Source organism: Perna viridis, chromosome 4 (genome assembly GCF_037379345.1).
Source record: "Perna viridis isolate PV_CMFRI_1.1 ecotype Kerala chromosome 4, ASM3737934v1, whole genome shotgun sequence".
In the NCBI taxonomy this organism is placed as follows: Eukaryota; Metazoa; Mollusca; class Bivalvia; order Mytilida; family Mytilidae; genus Perna; species Perna viridis.
In genome coordinates, this window is record NC_142448.1 from 25,584,372 (window position 1) to 25,609,113 (window position 24,742).

A 24,742-nucleotide genomic window follows, 5' to 3' on the forward strand; every position below is an offset into this window, starting at 1 on the left:
ACCCATTGCAGGGTGGCCAGGGTCTATAAGGAGGACGCCGAATTCCGCAAGTTCTACACCATGAAAGTCTGCTGAGCAATGGTGGTATCAATCCCTCCGGCTTCATCGATCTCTATCCCCTATTCGTCATCGACGTCAGCCATCAGTCCGAGCGGTTGAAAGAGTCGACGGTGGATATCCAGATCCGAGCCGATTTCGAGGGGAACGTCCCGGCTAATACCCAAGCCTTCGCCCTGGTCATCTCCGATCGAATCCTCCAATTCGAATCCGACGGTCAGAAGATGAGCGTCGTCTTCTGAGGAGGGATAGATAAATGGACGCTTCACTTTTGCGGAAAATCGCCACCAATACCGAACCCAAGCATGGGTTCTCCTTCATCGTCTCTGGGAACGATAGCCAGATCTTGACCCGCTTCAATCCACCCCTCCAATTGCGCGAGGAGAAATCTTACGAGATGACCCTAGTGAATCTGAAGACCTACTACTCCATCCCCAATATTCATGCAGGTAATAATTCCTTCCGCTACTCTCCCGATGGCGGGGCTAACTGGTTTTCCGTCGAGCTGAGCACCGGCTCTTACTGCATCGACGATATCAACGATGAGATCCAGCGGCAACTGCGGCTGCATAGGCACAAGGCTAAGGTCCTTCTCGATGCCAATCGTGCGACGCTGAGAGCAACCCTCACCCTCGCCAGAAATTATCGAGTGGATTTCGACGTGCCCAATAGCATCAGTACGGTGCTTGGATTCGAGCGCCGGACGTATACCTACGACCGAAGCACCAACGGCTACGCGGAGGGTGAGAATATCGTCAATATCATCAGCATCAATAGCATCCTGGTGAATAGCGATATCATCCACGGAAGCTACGTCAACGGCACGCAGCAGTCCACCATCTATAGCTTCTTTCCCGCTGTCGATCCGGGTATGAAGATCATCCAGACCCCCAAGAATCTCGTCTACTTACCCTGACCCTGAGGACCATCGACCGCATGCAGACGTATCTGACCGATCAAGACGGCCGCCCCATCGATCTGCGAGGAGAGAATCTCACCATCCGCTTCCATCTGCGCGAGGTATAAATAAATGGATTATCAAGAGTACGGTCTCAACTTGACGAAAGGTCAGGCGGAGAAGATCCAGCGTGCGGCAAAGAAGGGTTGCCCCGTGAGCGTCCGATTGCTGCATGCAAACCTATCCGGTGAGCATAAGATGCTCCTCACTCACCGCCAGATCCAGCGCATCACCAAGCTCTTGCAGAGTGGGAAGGGTGGTATGGTCTTGGAGATGAGCCCGAAGCAGGTGAGGCATAATGTGCGGAAAGAAGGTGGATTCCTCCCCATGCTAGCAGGTCTTGCCTCTGCTGCGCTACCCATGCTGGCCAAAACCGTGCTACCTGCTTTGGGCGTGGGTGCATTGAGCGGTTTGGGTAGTGCAGCCATCCAGAAGGCTGTGGGATCCGGATTATATCTCAAGAAGGGTGGGAAAATATGCTGCGTGAAACCTCGTGGTCGTGGTCTGTATTTGAGTCCAGGCATTTTGCCCAATACATACGGTGATGGGCTATACTTGAAGAGCGGACGTCAGATCTACGATGGAAGTGGACTGATCCTTGGTCCCAATAGCCCTTCAAAAGCATCCCCATCTTGGGCATGCTCCTCTAGATATAGATAAATGGACGACGTAGACTCGGGGAAGCAATCCTACGGAGAAGCTAGAATCGAGTCGATCGAGAAAGAGCTTGAATCCGAAAAGCATAAGTATGCTCGACTGTCGAGGAACTATAAACGAGTGGAAAAAGCGGTGTCTTTTGCTCTGGGTACCTGTGCAGTACTCAACGTAGTTTGCACCACTGGCACACTCAGCACCGCCGCAACGGGAATAGGCGCCGTGGCATGCATTCCGTTGAGCTCACTAACCGTCGTGAATTCAATCACGATGGCGGGGTTGGCGGTGCTAGCCAAGCGCATCCGCCAAAAGCGTAAAAAGCATAAAGATACCGTGCGCATCGTCAGATCCTACCAATCCAAGATCGAAGATGCAGTGAGCAAAGGCCTGGAGGATGATGATATCGATGAATCTGAATTTGCAGGGGTTGTAAAATGTCTTAGCTTCTACTACGACGAAAAGCAGCAGCTGCGAAAACCTTCCACGGCCACCACTTTTAGTGAAGACCTTACTGCGCATGCGCCATAGGGAGGATTCTTCCAACGCTCGCCTCGCTCGGCTACGCCTCGCTCCCCACGCTTATTCCAGAATCCTCCAGATCAAAGTTCCAAGTGACCAAAAAAAAAAAAATTTCCCAATCCAGTAATTTGGATTGGGAAATTTCGAACCCCTTACCCATAGCCTTCGATTATTTTTTTATTACTTCCTCACCAGGTCATAGGAGAGGTACTGCTGCTGAGATTTCTTGCTCACCTTGAATCCAGTGCTCTGAACGAAAGCTCCTTGCAAAGGACCCTTCTCTTTGTTGAGCGTGGGGCAGGCCTATATCCTGGTGGTCTCTCTGTCCCGATCCTTCAGGGTGAGGATACTACTTTTGCCGAATTTTCCATCCACTTCTACCACCTCCAAGATCTTATAGATCACACCGGTTGGAAAGTCCTTCCATTTGAGTGCTTCCTGATTCTGATCCTGCAGCTTCTCCTGGAAGGCGTCTTCGCTGATGAAGCCATCCCCATCTGTGGGAATGTCAACGAATCCATTGTGTACGAAAGTCATAATTCTCGTATTTACCCTATGCTCAATAGGAATGCCGTCCGTTTGCATTTGGCCGTCGGGGTTGGGGGTTCTATGCAGGATTTTCCCTTGAAAATGGTAAGTGCGGCAGAATCGGCCTTTTGATACTACTAGACTCCGTCTTGCATGATATTTTATGACCCATATGTCTGGGATTTCATGAAATGTATTATTTTGTATCTAGCTATCCTCTTAAATTCGATCTTGATCTATGCATATAGTGTATCAAAAACTTATATTGTGTCCACACTTGCCTCAAGTATACATAGTTCAACAGGCTGCGTCGTATCATGCAGGAATCGGCGAAGCTTTTTATTTCAAATATACACTGATGTATATTGATGTAAACTTCCTGTAAAAAATGACTTTCGTCATGAATTAGGGGTTTCAGTATTGGTATACGATCTTCCAAATTATGCTTCTTGTTGGAACATTTTTTTTTGGGGGGGGGTGGGATTACGGCCTGTTGGGGTAATGTTTTCAATCACCCTTAGTAAATCATCTGATACTGAATTTTTTTAAAATTAAATAGTAAAATAATAATGTCTTGTCACTATTTTATGTTAGATTGCATTTAAAGTGAAAACATTCATACATTTGTCCAAAAAATATAGACCATTTCTGTTTTTCAAAAAGTGCAATATGTTATCAGTTACACAACTGCATAAGGGGGAGATAATCACGTACATTATTATTATTGTAATTTAGATTTGTTTACTAACAGTAAGTTTTGATATATTAGGTTCTTTAGAAATATTATTATCATTTTACATTAATATCAAATATACAGTTTACAAAATTTGTGAAAAGAGCAAAACAATTTTAAAAAGTAAAATTATATATTTTTGTGTTCCAACGTTGAAGAAACATTTTGCAACTGACTAGTTTACATATTTTTTTTCTTTATTACCCGATTCTTTGATATTGAAGAATAGTGTGTATATTCGTGGATCATAGTAGCAAATAAATTATATACCTATGAAGTGCAACTCAACTTGTCACTTAAAAGGGCAATGTAACACAATAATTTGCTTGCGTATGTCTTGATCTACTTTCTTGTTTTACCTTTTTGAAATGACATGTAAGTGTGTTTTTTTTCATGACGAATGATATGAAGACTGTCATAACGTTTTTGTTACTCAAGAGGTTTTGACGTTGATTCAATGTTGGTTCGCCGTAACAAAACTCTCAAGTACAAATAACATTTACAGACAAGTTCTTAAAGAGAAACGTGAAATACATTGGCTATTCTGAATATAGTAGGGCCAACGTTAACCCGAATAACCCAGATCCTCTACGTATCCGTTTCTGTTCTACTCTGGAGTGATCGTAGGGAACGTAATATAACGACTGGATTATTCGGGTTAGCTCAACGTTTGGCCAAAGCTACGTAGGTCTCTTTTTATTCAAAATTTCAAAACGTCATGTTTAACTATGTGCTTATGAAATACAAACCATTTTGTTAAAAATAAATAAGGAAATTATTTTCCATAACCACGCAATGCTACATGGGGCCAACGTTGCCTTGCCAGCACTACTGAAATCATCATCCATGCAACGTTGGTCCAACGGAGCCCCCAAACTGCATTCCTACGTTGGACCATCGTTGGTTCAATGGAGTCATTAACGTTTGGCCTACGTAGGATACCAAATGCTGGTCCAACGGAGGCAAACAATAGTTAGGCCAACGTAATACTAACACTGACCCAACGAATACCCAATGTTGGCCTAACATAATCCCAACGTTAACCCAACTATGTTGTCCGACGATGATATTCCTTAAGATGTTATAAGAGAATTCTATAATTTGTCTCCTAGTTATGTCGTAGTGTGTTGATGATATGCGCAATCCTTCAGAGTAAGGCTTCAAAGTTTCCCTTAGTTAATCATATAAGTTCTTTATAATAAGAATATACCAATGATAAGCCGATTGTAGTTTAGTAGATTGATGATGATTGGGGGGTTTTACGGTCTTGACTATCCTTACGGATCTCGCACGACCGCCCCTTACGGGGGATTCTGTTAGTAAATGTCTGTTAGTAGTTGGAGGTAGCGGAGCCCAGCCTTCGGGATACCCGACCGAAGAACTCAGTCAGAGTATGTCCTACTAGCGGTTGGGCTGCTCTGTTGACGCTCTGGCCTACTCCCAGACCCCACGTGGGGTTTATTCTTGCTATTCCAACATTCTAAAATTTATAGGTAAAAATTATAAAATCCATGTAGGAATAGCCAGAACGGTTGTATAAACAAGGGATTAAGTTTGTGTATACTGTAAAAACAAAACTTTAATTGGAATTCTAAATGTGTTGGAGTTACCTGTCACATTTTTGCTGTATGTATAAAATTTTATTTGGGATCTGTAAAGGTTTCATGTGCAAATTATTATGAATAATAGACTTGCAAGTGTTTAGGTGTCATTTAAAGTTTTCTTTTTTAACAAATAAAAAAATAAGATTTTTTTTTCACAATTTTATTAAATGTTCAATATTCATGATGACAATAAGTCATTGATAATACACACTTTATAAGTACATAATATTCAAGCACTGATAACATTGTAAATAAATGAAAAAGCAGTAAATAAAGTCAAAGCACACATGATTTGTTTAAAAGAATCATAGAATAAATGCATAAATGAAACATGCAAAGCACAACAGCTCAAGCACTAATCAAAAGTTTACAATTCTACTATGAATGCAAAAGATGAGAAGCAGCGTAAGCAAACGACTGATGTGAGTTCCTGGTTCTGTAGACGAATCTTTAGTGGGAGTCTGGAGTCGATCTCTCGGTGTTTGCGTTTTCTTGGGACACGTTTACCATCGGCTTGGTACTGGAGCAAGGTGCAGGCATGGACGGCTTCTTCGTTTGTTTATTAATTAACTGAATTTAATTTTCAGTCTCTATCTTCTTTCCAATATTTCAATATTTTAAGTCTATATTTTATATGTTTATTACCATGAAAAAAGTTATAAATTTGGCAAAAATAGCCCCACATTTCTCTAAAACACATTATAATTTTGCTAATAAAATGTTTAAATCCAATGTTGAATCCCAAATTTACCTGTAAAATTAATTAGGCAATAATTACTAAAACAACAAAACCTACTAAAACAACATCCATTGTTCTCTGCATGTAGGAATATCCAGATTATATATTTTTAAAATGTTGGAATAGCTAGAAGACACCCCCACGTGGGTCCGAGAGAGTTTCCCCACGCTAACTGTTTGGGAGTAGTGATTTTTAGTCGATTAAAACAAGAAAATATATTATAAATTCAGTATATATTACAAGCATTGGTATAGCAAATATTAATAATTTGCTATTTTCTTTCATCTTATAGATAAATGATAACGCCCGTCATTGTTTTGTGTTTAGGGGGAAATTTACATTGAAAATGTGTATATATTTTTTCAAAATGAAAAACGATTTTTGTTTTGAAAAAAAAAGTATTATGCTCTCAGTTGCAAAACTGCATAACGGGGAGATAATCACATCCATTGCTGTCATCATAAGTTAAATTTGGTTATTCGTAATAGGTTTTTGTGTTATTATGTTCTAAATATTAAACGCGAATACTAGTTACATAAATATTGATCATACAGTTAACAGACTTTGTGAAAAGATCTTTTTTTAAAAGTAAAATTGTATTAATATAGATATATATGTTGGCCCAACTTAGTACCGCAGTTCAGATGCAACACAATATTTTGTTTTCATGCGTCCGGATTTGCGTTCTTGTTTTACTTTTCTTGCGATCGACATACATTTTTGCATCAAGAATAATATGAAGACTGTTTTAACGTGTGTTACAAAAACTGTTTCATTGTTAGTTTAATGTTAATTCGAAGTTAGTTCACCGTTGGCTCAGGGTTGGACAAATGTAGAAAATGCAAATTATGTAATCATGGTTTTGATTTAAAAATTGAAATTTAACAATACTTTCAAGTACAAATAGCTTCTAATACAAGTTATTAAAGAGAAACACAAAATGCAACTGTTGTTCTAAACATAGTAGAGCCAACGTTTGACCAACGTAGAACCTTTTATGATATGAAATTTAAAGTATTTAAAATTTAACCGTCATGTTTAACCCTTGGCTTGTCAAGTATAGAAACCATTTTGGTAAAAAAAGATAAATCAAGAAGAAATATTTCCATAACCACTCACAGCTACATTGTGCCAACGTCGTCTTGTCAACGCCAATTAAAAACCAACGAACCAACCATCGGGCAATGTTGTCCAACAGGGCAAGCTGTCTGGGGCATGCTTCGTCTAGACTAGAATCGGGTCACTGCATGGTGATTATACGTTCCCTCAAGGCTGGAATACTTAATGAAATGAAAATATAAAACAACAATCTTATGGCATTTCAGAATTCTTAAATCCGTTTTCGACAGGGGGCTTTGCCTCCCGGCACTCCCTTGCAGGGCTCTGCCCTCGACCCGCGTACCTGCCAGGGACCGGGGACGTGGTGCCTACACTTTTATTTATCATTTGTTACGACCCTAGTAGACTATACACTTTACACAATATCCTTTATACTAATATTAAAATTGAAATATCCAATTTATTTTAAAAAAAAAGTAGTCTGAAGTAAATGCAACTGACTATAATGGTGCTCCATCAATGGTGAAACGTATCGATGTGGTAATTGAACGGAACAGACAGGTGGCGCACAGGCATTTCGCGACCTTCACCTTTTGACAACGAACTTACCTGTACTGTAGTATTATTGACTTATCGACAGGTGCGAAAGAAGCGATAGCCAAGGCAAATAACTAAAGTTATTGCCATCATTTCGTCACTGTTAAATCTTCCTCACCACTGTTGGTCATAAGAACACAGGATTCGTTCTTGATTGATAACGTCTGAAGAAAGGGATCGATTGAAAAAACTTGTGGTCTAAATATTTTCTGTGATCAGAAAACAATTTAAGCAAAGTGGATATTGAGAACAAAGCAAGGTAAAGCAAGTTAAATAGAACATTATTTCCGTTTCTTTCTGACCAGTCACATTCTGTGAACTGATCAAGAGACTAGATATTTGATTTCAGAGACAAAGTTTTGACATCACCAAACAGTATGTGTACATGAGTTATCTAGTTAGCACTGAATTATTGAATGTTTTAATAAATTGTGTTATCACTTCATTTAAATGACATAGATTTTGCATATGTAATAAAGGCATGTTTTCTGTCCCCAGGGCATTAAAATTTAAAGAGGGCAATATCTGCCTTTTCGTCAGGTTTACTGTCGTAACTTTGTCAGTTGAAATTGCAGATTATGGCAGTATCAGAGGATTGAAAATACTATGGAGAAACAAAAAATTCTGCTGTCAGAGCTATACTGGTATAAACACTAAGCCTTGAGCTTCAATCCATTTAATTAAGCTGTCTTTGGAGACTATTTTTTTTTGTGTTGTCAGGTCTCCACTCTATGTTATGGAGATATGGAAATGTCTCAGCAAATTTCATGGTTATCTGTACCTCCTTTTCACCTCAGAAGGGAAAGAGTTATTACATTCATATTAAAAAGAGAGCCAGTTATTTTGATGTAGGGGAATAAAGTAAAAAGTGTTAATCTTAAAAGTTGCCCCTTGCATAATTTATTTAAAAAATAGTGTTTGAATCTTTTTCCAAGATGAATTGCAGACTTTAGAAGTACTAAAAATTAATGTTTTTATTTTCAAATATGTAATATAAGAAGAATCAGAGTGTAGTTTCAAGGAAAAGTTGAAACTAACCATAAAATTTGTTAAAAATTTAAACAGAATTATTGTGGCTGCATTATTTATAAATTATAACTAATATTATGCTTACCTTTTTTGTTGTGAAATCAGCCACTTGCATTATGAATTTTCTACACTTGTATTTATAGACTTGTAACATATTAGCCTTTGTTTTTACATTGTCAATTAATACAGAGATTTTCCTGAAAATGAGGTATGTTACTGTGTGATTGGTACAAATGCAGTTTACTAACATTTCTTGTTCTCAGCAATTGCTGACATTTCTGTTTGGTTGGGACTCACAATTCACCCTTTTTTCTATTTGACCTGTTTGATTTTAATATTTACTATTTAGTAATTAATTTATATGAAAGTAACTACCACACTGTAACTTCATCTGAATGCTTTTGGCTTGGAAATCTAAAATTCAGATATGGCATATACACTGAAGGAGTTATATGTTCTTGTGAAAACATTATTTGTATATATGTTCATTTACAGTGTGTATCTTGTAATCAATTTCACAGATCTATGGTCGTCACTTAAGTATCATTCTGTGTAAGAATCGGGCAATGGGTGGCACATCATTTTTTCAATTTATTCTTTTTTGACTCGGATATATTTAATACATCTGAAAAAAAAACTGAAAGGCTTTTTAAATTTATCCTGAAGCATCTGTGACATAAATATTTTTTTACTGCTTATGTAGGGAAAAAGTGTGGGAAAATTTTGCAGCCATATTTTGATAGTGTATTTCAACTACATTTGACCTATCAATATCTTAAGTAGCTGTCTTTGTAAGAATCATGCAAAATCTGAAATATGTGATACACCCTAAAAAAGGCTACATATTTTTATTTTTGTAATTAAGTTGTTTTATGGGTCTATACTATGAAATGTGTAATTATTCATTTAAATCTGCCTGCTCTTAGGGGATAATCAACGTTGAAAATCCAGTAGATTCTGTTGTATTTGAGCTTCATTTACAGAGTTATCTCCCTTAATTTTGAAATCTACAGTGCATTCTATATGATTTTTATCTCCTAAGAGCACGGGTTATATAAAAAAACAGATATTAATTTCTGTTTATTATGACATTTTAAACAAAATATCAAAAATAAAAATATGTAGGCTTTTTACCCATGAATCACATTTTGCATGATCCTTAGCTGGAGTGCTGCTTAAAAAGGCAAACTTTACAAACACCTTAATGGATATTCCTTGAGGATATGATGTATTAATCCTTGGATAATGAAATTATATCTCTGTGTTTTTTTTTTCATGTGCCACACCTTACACACGTTTTGCCTGATTCTTAGACAGTGTAGTACCAAAATTGATAAGTTTAGAATACACTGCATACATTGTACAGCTTCTATCCATGTGTGTGCAATTCCTGTATTAATTTCCATGCAAAACATGTAATGCCAAATTGACAACAGTCTTTGTTTATGAATTCAAACATAACATAAACTTGGTATACAGTAAAGTGTCGTCACATTAGGGATTGACACAACTTTGGTGTACTATTACTGTTACTGTGTGAGACACATACTATATTTTTACTAAAACTTTGATATTTTAAATTTTAGATTTGTTTAACACTTTAGGATGAACTGAAGGTGTCTTTTGAAAATTTGTATATACCTATACCCAATCAGTGAAGTTTGGGGACATAGACATGAAGATATCCAGTTAACATGTTAGTTACACACTGCAGGTTTACATGAATATGTGTATTGAAGAATTCTTTTTTTATGTAGATTTGATCACATAGTTTATCAGTAACTTTAATACTTTTGTAGACTTTTTTTAGGATTTACAAATATAGATGTACATGTATACATGTAATTTGATTTTACAATGTACTTTTTGTTTTTCATTAGGTCTAGATTACACGAGTTGTTTTTTTTTTAATTTGATTTCTGTAAATTTCTTTTGAATAGTGCCAGCGGTGAGACATTTCCTGTCACATCAGGCATACAGAATGTAGTTCAAGATTCTAACATTGCCATGCCTTTCCAACAAATTGCTGTGCATCCTATTGATGAGAAAGATTCCAAGAAGAAAGATGTAAAGGTTCATCCGTCACCAACTAAGAAAAACTATGCTAAGGTAATTAATAAAGTTCACTACAAAGATACAACATTTGATTTAATGGTGTGAGGGATTGTTTGAAGAATTTTTAATTAAATATGTGACTTGGAGCTCTTTCAAAATAAATATTTTGATCTTGAATATATCAGTGAAAACATTTTGATCCTTTCAAATCATTCTGATCTGAAACATTATGCTTTTACATATAAGAAATAATTTGATTTCATGTATGTGAAAAAAATGGTGAGAAGAAAATCAGTATTTTTTATCCTTAGATATCATCCAAGCCTTCCCCCACTTTCAATATAAAATGGTCAATCCTCTAAATACACTAATCTAAGCAATGATCCATGTTAACGATAAAAAGATGTAAAGGGGAATTTTAGTACATATTTTCACACAATGTAGTTGTTTTGTAGGCTACAATGTAGCGTTATACATGTACATGGGTAGAAGTACTGTTTTCCTTATTAAACCTTAAAATGTAACCTAATGAAAGAGTAATCAAGGGAACCAAGGTTATAGCGGTAATCAAAAGAATGTAATCCAGGTACAAAGACCAGACATGGAAAACAGACATACACAATAAAGAACATAAAGTAACTAAAATCATACATACAAAGTGACAAAAGCAAATAAGCAATCGGACTCCACTAAAAACTGGGAGCATGGACCAGGTGCACCGGTAGGGTAATCCTCCTCTGCTTTTCTAGAAACACCCACCGACTTGCTCATAAAAAGTCAAGTCCGGGTAGACAAACAAGGAAAGGAAAACTAAATACACATTTGACCACAAGACAAATATTTGGCCCATTGAATTTTAAAAAGAAATATTGGTTTCAAATTGGCTGAATAAGATTGCATTTTTGATAAAAAGAAATTGAACTATTAATAACCTTAAAATGGCTAGTTTTACTAGCAAATTTATTCTAAATTTGATATTAGATAGGATATGCATGAGGTGGTATTCTGCTTCTTGATGTGGTGTTGGTCAATTAAGATTTTCTATAACCAAGAGATTTTCATTTTCATTGGTCATTCTTTCTATCAGTTATTGGACATACTTTTCTTTATTATATAGAAAGCAGTGATTTATTGAATGTTCCCTGTGTAAAAAAAAATCGATAATTCACACTGTGAAATAAATTTGGTAATATCTCCCTTCAAAATATCACATGATGATCATCACAAATATCAATCTGCTGATCACAAAATTTAAAACTAATGTTGAAAATAGCAATAGGTTACGAAGAAAATCTATAAAATGAATAAGATTATCAATTGATTATCCTGTATAACCAAAATATAATCACTTGTGCCAAGAATGCATTAAAATTTAACTTGACAAATCTAGACATTCTCTGACAGTCTTGATCATATTTTTTTTTTTCACTCTTTCCAATTTAATATCCCATTATTGTAAAGTATTACTTAATTTGTTCAAAAGCATAAATCTGGACAGTTTTTATCATAATATTTGTTCTCCTTAATTTATTGATCAACATTTTCACTGCAAATGAGATTTTAAAAACAACTTGATTAGTTTACGACTATTTGTTATTGTGGAAAATGTAACCTTATGTTAGATGTAAGAACACTTATCAGTATTTTTAAATAATGAATAGGTTGAATAACAACAGTGGTTCGCTGAATAAAATAATCATAACTTTTTTATGTTCCTAATGTTTTCTCCTTATGATTATGTAAAAATGAATGGGGACAATTAAATATATTCATATTACATTGCAATTAGACCTGTAAGACAAAATAAAACTGTTGCCAACATCATTTTCAAGATTTTATATGATTTTAGAAACAATCCATATTTAATATTTAATAACTGTGCCTAAATGAATTGAATAGAAAAAGCTTGGGTGAAAAGACAGATGGCACGCACTTTTGTCAGTTACCGGTAATACCATAGTAGTTTTATCCTGTTGATCATCACTACATATGATGCAAAGTTTTATTTGAATTTCAAATTGAAATTATTTTCAATTTTTGGTAATTAATTTTAAAACTACCCCATTTGCTTAGTCATGTGGTCATGGTTAAGGGTTAGTCAGATATAAGATAACAAAAGACAAGACATATTAACTACATAATAAATGTACATATAACCCCATCAGCCTAAGTAGGGGTTAGTTTTATAAATCATATTTTTACTTTTAATTCAAATTTGAAAAAAAAAAAATATGTACATTCTTTCGCTTTATAGAATTGAAATTAGTCTTAAAAAAACTTTAATAAGGTTAAGGCATTTACCAAAAATGCAAAAATTATTTTTGATAATTTTAAAACAAATTTATAGTGATATCATTTATGTTTTCTATTCAATAGTTTTTTTCATTGCAATGGCAAATAAAAACATAAATAAATGAGGAGGATAGTCATATTCATTGCTTAAAGGAACTGCTATTTATTTGCTAACTGTGAAATTTGAAGGTGTCATCACAAGTAGAGATTGTTAAGGACCTTAAACCATGTTCAAGTTACTCATTGTCTGCTTTATCTTGCTTTTTGTTTTATTGCCTCTTTAAGAGAGAGTTCTTTGGAAGGAGGTTTAAGGCCATTATACATGTTCATGTATTTTGATACCTCTCACATCCATTTTATATCATGAATTCTGCCTAGATATTGACCATTGATACCGATATTATCTTTAGTTAAAATTGCATATTGATTTTTTCTAAATATTTAACTGAACATACACAATATTGTGTATTCATGTCAAATTTGTGAGCATGATTTAATACTTCAACTTGTCATAGCCATGTATTAAACTTAAAGGTTTGTAGTGATATAAAATCAATCTGACAAGGCTAGAAGCCTTAGAAGATGTTCTGTGTGGTGATTATCCTATTTATGGCAGATATGAAAAAAAGTAATGAATTATTTTTTGTTATTAACTTATCTTTTCAAAACACTTTCAGGCAGAAGATAAGCTACCTTTTGATTGTTCAGAGGTAGTCTAGGGTCAAATTTGAAACAAAAAAAGCAACATCTAAATTTAAAAAGAATATATATATATATATTGAGTGTAAATGAAAAGTTCAGGTCCTAATGACAATAACCATTTGTTTCATGGTTAGTTGTAGGAATAGTTTTTTCAAACTATGTGTTTTAAGATACATGTACATCTACTTTGTAATGATATGATGGGATCTTTTTTTAAATATATACTAATGCATGTACATGTACATTTTGACATCAAGGAGAGTTAATGTCATAAAAGAAAAGTGTCAAGGGATAGTGAAATTACAAAATTATGGAAACAGAATTTATTTTGCATTTGATTTATGGAAATTTATTACAGAGGGGAATGTGGTAATTCACTGCTATTTATATTAGTACACATCATTAAAGCAAATATATTCATAAAATTTTAATTTCTGCAATAACAAATGTACTTTAAAAAATATGATAAGGCCAAGGATTGTAACATGCATTAAGTCATTTTCATGCATTGTTCTGATCACATTACATAACTACCTATGTGTAAGTATATCCTCCAGATAAAATCACTTTTATATTAGGGAAATTAAATGTCCAACAGTCACGTTTTATTATGTTTTTGAGTAATTAAATGTAGCAACATGCAGATTTTTTCAAGACAGGTTGTGTTTACATTCAGTAAAAAATACACACATAAACTATATTACATAAAATGTTTCAATTGATAATGTAGTTTTGCACATGCCTTAAAGGTTCAAAGTCTATACTCTATGGATACTATTCTTCTGCCCATTAAAACCTAACTTCTATTTCTTTGATTGTTCAGTCGTTCTTGATCCTGAATTGCATGAAATATCTGCCATGTGGTGTTAAACCATAATCAATCAATTAATCCTTTCCTCCCCATTAAAACCAACTTTTATATATTTTTAAGATGTCTGGTATGCCATTTGAAATGAATCACTGTCATTTAAAAGGGTATTGGACACATGAACCTTTTGTTCATTTTTATCACTTTTAAGCTTTCTATTGTCAATCAAATGTGCAGGGAATATTCCATATACTGATATTTCATGTCTATATATAAATTGTTTCATAGACATAATCTGCATCAAAGAAAAATGTTACCTTTAAATAGCATCATAAAGTTGAAGAAAGGAACTTATCACCTAGGGGACATAATGTCTAATTTACTTATTGATCAATAATGATCTTATTATTATAACTTATATCAGTTTTGGCAGGTATGATTAATGTGTTATAGTTGATTGTATACATTTAGAGTAATGTTGTTGGTAGCCAATCAGTAGACCTACAAATTACCTAATTTAGATAAGGTAAACTAAAGCTAAGCCAGCTACAAGGTTGGCTATGTTCCAGTACAGAAGGTAAAACAGTCTTTTGATCAGAATTTTGCTTTTAGGGTCATATATTGTATCATCATTCATGGCCATTTCCCCCCCCCCCAGACATCTGTTTTACTATCTGTAGTGTCCTTGAAATTCATTGTTATTGACAGTTGATTTTAGATATTGTTTTGATGATGACCTTTTGATGAAGTCTGTTCTAAGAATGCATGATCCAGAGGTTTCATTAAGAACCGGCTACTGTCAAAATGCAGACAACTCAAAAAGTGGAAATTAACAGTTCAAAATCACAATAGGCCTTATTCCCCCTTTTATACATTTTGAAGGTGTAGATGGTCTATTTTCTCCATTAAGCCTGAAGAGATAATAAAAGCCCTGTCTATGCTGTACTGTTCATTACTGGTTAATCAGAAAAAGATACTTTACAATTTTGAAAAGTGCATTTAAATTTCTCTGCAATTGTTTAAACCTTATAAATATAATGAGTCATGAGATTTGAAGATAGTAAGTTTTGACTAAGATGAACATAGGTATAGTATTGGGTCAATTGTCTTCTGGTCATTTTCTCCATATCTTTTCTTCTGCGCCGTGTTCATGGAAATGATTATTAATTACCTATGAAACCAATTTCAGCTGAATGCTTACAGGCATTTGTACTTGGTTTGGTAATTGACCGTAATGAAAAGACAAATCTGTTACATGTTATCCCAACCACATCATAAATTACTAGTAAAGTATACTACCTTAAAAATTATAAATACTGAGGGGGGAAACTGCCTGTCAGTGTGGGGAAATACATTTGTACATGATAATGCTAAATAATTATAAATACTAAAATTTGAAATAATCGCAAATGCCAAACTTTGAACATTTCACAATGTACATGTATGTATATTTATATTTCCACTAAACAAGTAGGTGGTAAATTGGAAACACCTTGTCCATCTATTTGTCAATCATTCCTTTCTTCAATCCAGATTTTGTCACAATTATCTCAACTTATTTTGAATTTGGTATATGGCTTTCTATAGATGGGGCATGCATTGTAGGCAAGTTGGTATGTGGCTTTCTATAGATGGGGCATACATTGTAGGCAATTTGGTTGCTGTCTGATATTAATTGCTTGTAGTTATGTTCTACACATCAATGTGTGCAATTTCATGTCTAGACTTCATCTTTGATTGTGGCCATGCCCAAATTCTTAAATAATCAGTTTGTCCTTTATTTGTGAAACAAATTTCAGACCATGTCCTAATCTATTAGGGAAACTTAGATTCCCTAGTATCCATGTTGTTGAAAATCATGTATAATAGTTTCCAAACACCTTGACAACTTTTTTATTTTTAGTTCTTGACTTGATTTTTATGTTTTGCTAACATATCACTTCAAAATTCAAATGCTAATTGAGTTTTCTATAGAGAATCGTACTTCAAGGTTTAATTGTTTATAGAATTAAATTCATTAATAATATATTGTGTCATAGGATATATGCTACATTTTATAAATGTAATAACTATTAAAACCAAGAAAAAATGTTATAACACTTGTACGAAAATTAAATTAAGTGTGAAATTATTGGTGTTTGTCATAGTTAAATCATTCAGTAACTTTCTTGATCTGCCTTTGTATAAATAAATCCATTGAGTTATTACTTTGTCCGAAAGAAACATTTTGTAAATATTTATTTCTAAATATAAAATATAAACTGTTCCTTTGGTGAAGATGAATTGTTATGAAAAAAAGTAGTTTCATATTTTCTTGTAATATAATACATTTTATTTAAATTTTGCTGGTTTCATGTTTATATACATCTCATTTTGTTATTCAGATATGTTCTACTTATTTATTTGAATGAAATGGTATAAGTACTGAAAAAGTCATTTTTCTTAGTTACATTGTCATTTTTTTGTGACTACAAAAAAATTGCAATCATATGATGTTATGGCACAGTTGTTGGCATCGTCTTGGTCCTTGTGGTCATCTGGGGACACTTAGTTTAGGTGTGATGACTTTAGTTGTAGTTGACCACTTGTCTAAAATTTTGATATGATTTTATTAACCACTAAAGGAAGGTTCCTATTTAATTTGGACTTTGTGGCCTGTTTTAGATAAAAGGGGTCTAAATGGGTAAAACAGGTTTTATATTAAAACCCCTGTAGAATGTTTGTTTTTTTTTCTGATTTTTATAACTCTTTTTTTATTTGTTATTCTTATTTCATTCTGATAAAACAAATGTATGAGTAGATTTGACAAGTTTAGGATTGTTTTTGGTCAAATGGGCCACACCCGACAAAATGAACTTTCATTTTTGTTCTGAGTTTGAAAATTCTTACAGTAATTGAATTTAAAATTTTGTGCAATATAGTGATCAAACCATTTGTTGTGTCCATAATAAACTAAGTTCTTATGTCTTAGTGCATGTGTCAAGAACTAGTATTGTGTCTACTCTTGCCCCAACTGTTCAGGGTTTGACCACTGGGATCATATCATGCTGGGTTTGGTGAAGCTTATTATTGTTGTATATTTTGGACATAGAGGGCTTACCATACATGATTTTATAAAGGAATTGCCTCTTTTCAGAAATTATTGATAAATCAGGATTGGTTTTAGATTTTCTTTTAAGGTGTCTTGATAATTTTGTATGTCATTACTGGGGGTATATTTTTAATGTAACTAGGAAGTTGTTAAATCTACATGTATTTGATTATTGATTTTTATGTTTATACTCTTATCACCTTCATGGTACATTTTACATGTATACTCCTATCCATTGGTTTAGGATAACTGGCAATGCTTATTGTTATATGGTATGCTTCCATCTGTTGGTATATATCATAAAATCATTCATGAACTATTTCTGTATGACTTTCTATTTCTCATTTATTCAGAAGTCTTTGACTAACATCAAAATTACCTCTAATGAGGTATGTACATTAATACATGTACCGGTTTCCTGCCCTGCTATTTTGTGACAATTTTATGTGTAGTTTACTCGCAGATAAAACTGTGTAGCATATTCTTTGATTAAAAGGAATACTTAATTAATACAAAACATATTTCTGCGCTATTTTTTGCCTTTGCACACTAATATGATACCATTAATATGGTTTTTGCACAATTTTCAATGATTTCTTAATGAAACTTGGAGGTTCGCAGGTGGGTTTTTATGCAAAAAATATCAGCCACAATCTTTACCAAACTACATGTATTTTGTTTTAAGTCAACAATAGACTTTCATGTTTAAGGTATCTTTTGTTGTTGCAGGTTTTAAATAATTTTTGCAGAGGAATAATATGCTATGAAATAAAATATTTTTTCTTTAATTTGGTCTAATGATCTAATTTTGGTTTCATTTTTGCTTTGGTCTTTATGTTTTTAATGCATGAACTGGAAAAAGATTTTGTTACACAATTAGGCATTTGTATAACCCAATACAATTTAAAATCCTTCTTGAATTGACAAAGACTGTTTTTCAGAGCCATTTTTTTATCAAACCAAACATCCCTCTTTATTATATGTAGTTCTACAATGTATTTCAGGAGACAGTACCACAAGTTGTGACATCTCCTACTCCAAAGCCTGCCGAAAGATGTGATACTAGGTTGTCAATGACCTCCTCAGTGGGGGATACCTGCAGGATATGTCACTGCGATGTGTCAGAATATGATGAAAATTCTGCTATGATATCACCGTGCCTTTGTGCTGGGAGCATGAAATTTGTTCACCAAGCATGTCTACAAAAATGGCTTAAAAACTCAGACAAGAAATCTTGTGAACTTTGTCATTTTGATTATAAAATGACCACAAAGCTTAAACCATTCCCAAAAGTAAGTGCTTTTACAATATTTACTTAGTAAAGGTATGTTCAGTAAAACCTGTCTAAAGCAGTCATCACACATCAGTTCCAATGTGAACACCTGTTTAAATACTGTGAAAGTACTATTGTTCGTGGGGTACCAATTTTCGTGGTTTCGTGGGTAGGCTAAACCAGGAAATATGGTTCCTAACGAATAGTAGATTCCCATTTTATGTATATACTGGAACTTTAAAACAATGAATTCAAGAATCCATGAACTTGTGTTTCAACCCTGATCCAGGAAAATTGGTATCCAAGTAGAAAAGTACTTTCACAGTAGAACAATTAGTCCAAATGGAGTTCAGTTTGAACAGGTTCCATTGTTTAAAAATTCATCTGAAGAGTTCAAGATTGAGTAAATCATTCAGTGCATAAAAAAACACAGGAAAAATACATAAGCTCGAGTGGTCGGCTCTCTGAAGAGAAAACTCGACATAAATATACTTACATCACACACATTGGTCAAAGAAAATCTTAACAAAATATGTCTTTTACCAATATTTATTATTTATAAGTAAAGTGGCTATGTCTAATGACAGAGCTTGCTTATTATCATGTATTCAATGGCAGAAGAAAAGGTTGGATTTCCCACGTTAACATTTAGTCCTCTATTTAATACCAATTCGATAAATCATTCATATGGGATTTAATGTACACTTCATTATTTCCTGAAATAGATCATGTCTTCTTTTTTTTTCAGCGAGTCTTTTTCAGTCTCAAATTGTATTTTTTTTCATGTCGTAACTATTGATTTATATATAAAAAGATTAATGAACATGATAATGTGTTTGTAAAGCAAGTGAAATTTACTTTGATATTGATTATTAGAAGCCTGTATTCTCATGTTACTCAGGCTGTTATTGATAACACCTTTCAAATTTTAGTACAGGTACGCCTAAGAACCTTGCAAGTAGAGAAAAAAAGGTGACATGTCAAAAAGCTTTGTCAACTTCCATCATAACATTAAATCTTCTCAAAAGCATCATTTTTTTTTCTAAAATTGCCAATGAAAGTTGTATCTTACATGTATGTTGGGTAAGTAATGGAATTACTTTAAACATTTTAGTTACATTTATCTAAAAAAAACTTTTCCCACTATTTTTTTCGATACAGATTACTATATAACCAGACAAATTTTTTCCTTCTTTTTCCCAATCTCCGTCTTTACTATTTTTTGTTTTAAAAGGACAAATGGGAAATACTGGATACAATTACACTATTAGGAAAATTATGGACTGCATGATTTTTAGGGGAACTTATACTTAAATTCCATGAACAGCATTGGTATATGTTATTTGCCACTTAGCATAGAAATCTTCAAACTTTAATTTGGTATCAATATTTTTTTTTGTTTATCTCAATATCATAGCTTTGGTTGTTATGAATTTATAATGAATATATATAGGTTCATAGAAATTGATTCTAATGAGTTAGTTCTTAAATGGTTCTTCAGTTCTCATTCCATCAGTAATACCATTTTCTCCAAAAGACATCACATCAATTTATTCTATTATTTATTACATGTATTGCCATGCAACAACATTTTTTTTAAAGCATATAACTATGATATAATGCCTATGCCACACTGGTTTTAATATGGTTTTACATGCGTGATACCATTTGGAACTAAAGAACCAATTCAAATTTAAAAAAATTAAGAATTTGCAGTACAAATGACTTATATGATCATTACAACTCTAAATTTTAACTGTATAACAATCTATGTGGTTTAATATTCATCAATGACCCTAACTTTTAACCTACAATTTTTCCTTCCTTTTTTAGCTCGCTTGGCCATAGGCAATGTGAGCTATTGCCATCATTTGGAGTCCATCCTCGTCGTCTGTTTTGTAAACAATTTTTCAAAACACTTCTTTGAAACTACGGGATCAATCAGAACCAAACTTGGTATGAATATTCCTTAGGGTATCCTGCATAGAACTGATGTGGGGATTTTTGAAAACATAGTCGCTGTTTCGAAAAATAAAACTATGGGGTAAAAAAATAGAACTTAAGGGTCAGACAGAAGTTTTTCGCATATATATCCAAATTTAGGTTTGGCTAAATTGTGATGGGGTACAAGTGTTCAGCATGATGAAATCTATATCTGGTAAAATTTTCATTTAAAACTGTCAAGCCATGTTTGAGTTACTGCTCTTTTTTGACATTTTTTCCTTATTTTTAATGTTATTTCTTTAAAAAAATATTCTTTGAAACTATTAGACCCTTACTTTTAACCTACACAAATATATTTTTCCTCTCTTATTTAGCTCACCTGTCCATAGGCCATGTGAGCTATTGCCATCACTTGGTGTCTGTTGTCGTCTGTCTTGTTAACAATTTTTCAAAACTCTTCTCCTTTGAAATTACAGATCAAACAGAACCAAACTTGGTATGAATGTTCCTTAGTGTGTTCCTTGAATGTGGGTTTTTTTGATCCATCGAAAAACATGGCCCCATTACTAAAAATAGAACATAGGGGTCAGACAGGTGTTTTTTGCATATACATATATCTGCAAAATCTTTAGGTTTAGCCAAATTCTATCAGTTGCCAAAATGATCCTCATTATAAGGCCTACAAAAGTCTGCATTGAGTCAAAGTTGTCAGATAACTCCTTGTTAGAGTTCTTGCCCTTGAAAGGTGAAACTTTGTGTTTGTTTTTAGTTTTCAGCCAATATCTTGAAAACTATGATAGATAGAAAGAAACTTTCAATTGCTGAAATGATCCATATGATAAGGTGTACATAAGTGTGTGGAGACCAAAGTTGTCAGACGACTCCTTGTTAGAGTTATTGCCCTTGAAAGGCAAAAATTTAAGCAATTAAGTGATTCCTGGGAACCTCTTGTTTAAAAAGGTATTACTGATGCCTTTTTTTTATGTCGCTCCCAAAAAAAAAGAAAAAACCCTAAATGACAAACAGAAGTAAGAGCTCAGCAAACATGCAAGAACTAGCATGAATTGTAATAGCCTACTGAAATTCTAATTATCATTAAAAATAACACATTCTCATAATTTAAGTTCACAGCAAAACAGGAAGCAGTTGATAGTCAATGCAAATAATAAACATATAGTAGTTTTCCATTTCATTTATTGCACTAGTACAGTAAGCTGTTACAGATAAACTTTTACAACATACTTTATAACCATAGATACATATATGTTTGATAAGACACATGGCATGAATACAAAGGTATGAAATAACACAAAAAATGTAAGTTTTAGATCCAACAAAAATGTCTAATGGTAAAGAATTATGGAATAATGAAGTACTCAGGTATCAAATTGTGAAGGATTCTGGAATACATGTAATTGGGTGTTGGAATGTGATAGTTTTTAGATTACAGCTATTTACTTGTAAGTGTCAGATTGTAAAAGATTATGGAATTGGAAGGGTTTTGGATACATGTATGGAATTTGGGAGGGTTCTGAAATACAGTTTACTCAGGTGTCAGATTATAAGAGTTTCTGGAATACAGGTACTCAGGGGTCAGAATATAAAGGTTTCTGGAATGCATGTTATTAGGAGTCAGATAGATTACACTGTAGGAACTGTAGTACATGTAAGAATCAGACAGTTTCTGTAGTAACAGCTAGGTTGTGGAATCCCCTTGTCTGTCTGTCCAAATTTCAATGCAGTTATCTTGACTCACATTTGATGTCTTACTTTCACATTTGGTATGTGGTTTTATATATATATATATATATTAGGCATACATTGTTAGTGACTTTGGTCGCTGATGGATATGAACTTCCTGAATGAGTGATGATATACTTAGCACAACAGCGTGTGCCACTTCATGTTATTGATTAAATTCCAGTGCATTCAACACATCTCAGAAACCATCCTTTTATGCCATTTTTTGCAGATTTGGGATGGTAAAGAAATATTTAAGATGTTAAAATACACTGAATGATTTCTCTTTAACACACTATCTGAAGACTTTTTTTTGTGCTAGAATGTGTGTTAAATGTTTTCTAGGTGTGTTGAATGCATTTAAAAAAAAAAAACATTTTTGTTAATATGTCACATTCTGCCTTAAACTGACTTAATAATATAATATATTTTTAGGTTCAAAGTCAATTTAAAAGAGATTATTTCATATTGACCATTCTATACTTATGCAAAAATTAAAATTATAGGGCTTGACAAAAACAGTGTAAACTTTTTTTAATTTTATTTGGAAAATAGAACCCAGCAATTTCAAATAGGGAATGTTAAGTGAAAAAAAATTCCCAGTGGAGTATGGTGTACCTCAAGGATCAATTCCTGGTCCTCTTTTATTTATTTTATACATAAATGACCTTCCACTTCACATAAAAAATAGTAATACTGATCTTTACCGACCTAACAATTTATTTATCTTGAAAAGATATAATCAAAATAAAAACCTAAAATACAACAAGACCTAGTGGAAATGGAAAAATGGTGCGAAAGTAATAAGATGTTTATAAACTGTGCTAAAACAAAATGTATGTTAATTGGAACTAGACAGAAAATTTTGTTACAAAGTGATGCTCCATCATTTACAATAAACTCTAATATTATTCAAAACTCCAGTTGTGAGAGGTTACTAGGTGTTATGATAGATCCTCAATTATGCTGGTCAAAGCAGATAGAAGATGTATGTCTAAAAATATCCAGTCACATTTATCTGCTATCTTAGATAAAGAAATTTCTAAATCTTGATTCAAGGAAACTTTTTTATTCAGGTTATATTTTACCTCTTATTAATTATTGTATAGTCTTTTGGGGAAACTGTAGTCTGGAAAATATGGGCTGCATTTTTAAACTGCAAAAAAGTGCTTCAAGACTAATCCTTGATATAGATTTCCTTGCACCATCTGCCCCCTTGTTCAAACAATTAGAATGGTTGACAGTTGAAAATAGGATGATACATCACAAATGTGTTCTAATTTTTAAAAGTATAAGAAATGAAGCTCCATCTTATCTCTCTAATAAGATAAAGTATATATCTGATAACAACTCATACTCATTATGAAAGACAATCATTGGTAATTTATCTATTCCTAGAACGAAAACTCAACTCTACAAAAGATCTTTTAGTTACTCTGGTCCAACTCTGTGGAACAACCTACCAACAATTATAAGAAATTCTAAAAACTGCCAAATTTTTAGAAACAGATTAAGATGCTATTTACTCAGCAAACAGAGTTGACATTTTGTGTCACTGTATGTTAGTGTGTATTTTAAAAATATGTATTATTGATTTGTTTACTTTTGAGGGCCTCAGGGAAGGTTAGTGTATTTACTAACTGTGTTACCCTCTTGAAATAAAGTATTATTTTTATTATTATTGTTATTATTATTTGTTATGTTTCAGTGGGAAAGGTTACAGATGTCGAGAGTGGAAAAAAGGAAGATAACTTGTTCTGTTACATTCCATGTGATTGCTATAACCTGTGTTGTTTGGTCATTGTATGTTTTAATAGACAGAACGACAGAAGAGGTTGAAATGGGAGCACTAAATTGGCCTTTTTGGACCAAATTAATTGTTGTTGCTATTGGATTTTTTGGAGGATTAGTGTTTATGTATGTTCAGTGTAAAATGTACCTACGATACTGTCAGAAATGGCGCTCTTACAACAGAATCATTCATATCGAAAGTGTGACTGAAGAAGAGCGAATAAAGTTTATTGAATTAGCTGTGATTAAGAAGAAAATACCTGATGAGGACCATGGTGTTAGTAATTTAAGTTTTGAAATTGATTCTCTGTGATAATAAGTATAATTGTTAAATCCATATTGCAAGTTTAGATCTTTAAGCTTTGAGATCTCTATCAGAGGCTGGAAAAAGGGTGATAGGTAGGATTCTGAGGGGCTAGTTGTATTGAGCAATGTACCAGCTTGATTTATTAAGAATATTTACTTTGTCAAATTCAAAGTTTTAGTGTTCAGAACTTAAGAAGACCAATATCAAAACACTATATATGATGTTTAACATTGCTATGCCCCTTCCTAGGCCTCAGCCATTG

At 33.5% G+C, this 24,742-nt stretch overlaps 1 protein-coding gene across 3 annotated transcripts; it reads left to right on the forward strand.

Moving 5' to 3' along the window:
* The first annotated feature begins 7,446 nt into the window (after positions 1 to 7,446).
* Positions 7,447 to 24,619, forward strand: LOC148619473 (E3 ubiquitin-protein ligase MARCHF8-like). Of its 3 annotated transcripts, XM_088579374.1 has the most exons (5): positions 7,569 to 7,707; positions 8,667 to 8,685; positions 10,418 to 10,586; positions 18,430 to 18,717; positions 24,091 to 24,619. In XM_088579374.1, the coding sequence occupies exons 2-5, from the start codon at positions 8,681 to 8,683 to the stop codon at positions 24,484 to 24,486; spliced, it is 858 nt and encodes a 285-aa protein (XP_088435500.1). In that variant the 5' UTR covers positions 7,569 to 7,707; positions 8,667 to 8,680; the 3' UTR covers positions 24,487 to 24,619. The 3 variants fall into 3 exon arrangements, with proteins under 3 accessions (XP_088435501.1, XP_088435500.1, XP_088435502.1); XM_088579375.1 differs by lacking the exon at positions 8,667 to 8,685 and having other exon boundaries at positions 7,447 to 7,707; XM_088579376.1 differs by lacking the exons at positions 7,569 to 7,707; positions 8,667 to 8,685 and adding an exon at positions 10,045 to 10,173.
* Positions 24,620 to 24,742: the final 123 nt, after the last annotated feature.